Source organism: Acyrthosiphon pisum, unplaced genomic scaffold, assembly GCF_005508785.2.
Source record: "Acyrthosiphon pisum isolate AL4f unplaced genomic scaffold, pea_aphid_22Mar2018_4r6ur Scaffold_20838;HRSCAF=22281, whole genome shotgun sequence".
Classification (NCBI taxonomy): Eukaryota; Metazoa; Arthropoda; class Insecta; order Hemiptera; family Aphididae; genus Acyrthosiphon; species Acyrthosiphon pisum.
In genome coordinates this window covers 2,714-5,130 of record NW_021770239.1, presented here as the reverse complement: position 1 = coordinate 5,130, position 2,417 = coordinate 2,714, and the positions used below count along the sequence as shown (strand labels likewise).

Sequence of the window (2,417 nt, the reverse complement as noted above, 5' to 3'; positions counted from 1 at the left end):
TCTGGCATGTTTAAGAGGTATATTAATTCTGGAATTGTCTCTGGTATTTTTGGTCGTCTACAGTTTTTCATTCTCTTGCATCTATGTTGAGCCTGTTGAAATGTATAGCCAAGACTTCCAGCAGGATGACTGGAATGTTTATTAAATTATTATGATAATCAGTATTTAGCTACTATAAAATGTTCTTTACCTAACAATTTCTTCATTGTATATGTGCCTGATAGGCATAGACATAGCACCTAATGTGGTAGCCCTCCTCCCTATAGCTCTTCTCAAGTATGGCATATCAAGGTCTCTTTCAACACCACCATGGTTGTGTCCTCCTGAATGAAGCCGCATACGATTTTCTGGATCATGAATATTTTCAATGATGGCTGTAGCTGAACAGTATTCATTTACTTTTTTATTTCTTTGTTTTTCACAAATTAAGTACCTTATTGAAAAATAAAAATAAGTATTATGCATTATATTTCAATATTGTGAGTCAGTTGAATACTAACATTTTATTTCGTACAGCACTTTTTTTGTAATATTTATATTGAAAATTGTCAATATAAATATTGGATTTGTCATGTACACCTGGTATACATGTATAGGTCCGATTAAGTTGCATATTTTCTAAAATTAATTTTTTTTTCCTTGAATAATATTTTTAACATGATTATTTTCTAATAAATATTGATTACCAGCATCATAGTTACTATTTGGCTCTATATTTTCATCTTCGTCATCACCATCTTCAATTATAACTAAAAATAAAATATATATAAAAGCAATAATAATGAGCAATAAAATTAATAAATTATATATAACTTACCATCGGCGTCACTTTCTATATCAGAATTATCCTCAACTAAAGAAATATTAAAGATGACATAATAAGACTTAAAACTTACTTATTACTTACAATAATATTTTGTATACATTATAATTTAATTATTTAAATAATCTAAAATTATATGTTCAATAATTTTTTATTATTCTTAACAAACATGCATAATATCACTTATTGGCTGGGCAATTTAACTTATTTGTTTAACTTGTTAAACTAAGTATAATTATTAGACTAAACTCAGACTAAGATCATTCTACAAAGATTGTAGAATTTTATATTTTATTTGTATTCTGTAAGTTTCCTGTATATTTTGATAATCTCTCAATTCAATGTTTGGCAGATTTTAATCTATGTTCATATTATATAAATTGTTAATAATATTTTAGTTTATTCTATTTTTCTGTTAAATATTACAATTATTATAATAAATAACAGTAATTTAATAGAGCTCTCTAACTTGTATTTTAAATGAATTACTGCAAGTAGGTAATGCCCAGCCTTGAATGTATTGGTAACCATTATGAAACTTCATAATTTTTACTTAAAAAAGTACTTACTTGGAGCATTATAATTATGTTCAATTAAATGTTTCTCTATTGCGATTTGACCTTCCAAATATATATAGTTATGTTCACTCAAGACATCAACTTGTACAATTTGCTCCATAGTTTATTTTGTTAAATTAAAACAATAAAAATGAGGAGTAAAATAATTATTCTATAGGTGTAGGTACAAATTTAATTTAATTAGGGAAAACATGTTTTTTGTTGTTTGGTTTATAAATAACATAAAATATATTATACTGAATCTGGATCATGGTACACACCATAATTGATAAAACAATACTTAACATTAATATAACTTTATAATTTTTTTTCAATAAATTAAATTATTTTTATTTTTCAATAATTTTTATTTTATTAATTCAGGATAGTAGTATATTTTGGGGGGTTCAGACCGCACTCCCACCACTCCCACTCCCTCCACTCCCTCCACTCCCACTTCCTGTCGTTCACGTGTGCGACGTTGTTATCAGTAAGTGTAACCTTATCAGTGATACCGCAACCGTAACATTACCAGTAACCACTCCTCATCAGTGATAACGATTATCCGTAACGTGCGCGGTGTATAAATCTCCTCATCAGTAATTAACTCCTACTATCAGCATCTGCCGTAACCTTATCAGCAACCTTATCAGTAACCACTCCTCATCAGTGATAACGATTATCCGTAACGTGCGCGGTGTAATGTGTAACGTAATTGTTATGATAGTGTAGATTTATTCAAATAGCCGAAAATCACGAAATTCACGAAATAAACGCTTTTTGTTAAATATCAGAAATATCTACAGCATATCATTAATAACAGTACGGTGTAGGTTTTTTTAAAAATGTCAAAAATCATGAAATTCACGAAATAAACGATTTTTGTTAAATATCAGAAATATCTACAGCATAACATTATTGTTAGTATGGTGTAGGTTTTTTCAAATGTAACTACAGTGACGACTGACGACGTCGTCGACTACAGTGTAGATTATTACGATTTTATTGAAATTCACGAAATAAACGATTTTTGTTAA

At 28.2% G+C, this 2,417-nt stretch overlaps 1 protein-coding gene across 1 annotated transcript in view; it reads right to left on the bottom strand.

The window, feature by feature from the left end:
* The window catches only part of LOC107885321, a 4,644-nt gene extending 3,143 nt beyond the window's left edge, over positions 1-1,501 (bottom strand). Inside the window, exons 1-6 of the mRNA XM_029492101.1 lie at positions 1,393-1,501; positions 818-895; positions 687-749; positions 501-618; positions 191-433; positions 9-129 (exon numbers count right to left, since the gene is read on the bottom strand). Of these exons, the coding sequence (XP_029347961.1) occupies positions 9-129; positions 191-433; positions 501-618; positions 687-749; positions 818-895; positions 1,393-1,501 (732 nt within the window). The remainder of the gene's footprint in view (positions 1-8; positions 130-190; positions 434-500; positions 619-686; positions 750-817; positions 896-1,392) is intronic.
* Between the last annotated feature and the right edge of the window lie 916 nt (positions 1,502-2,417).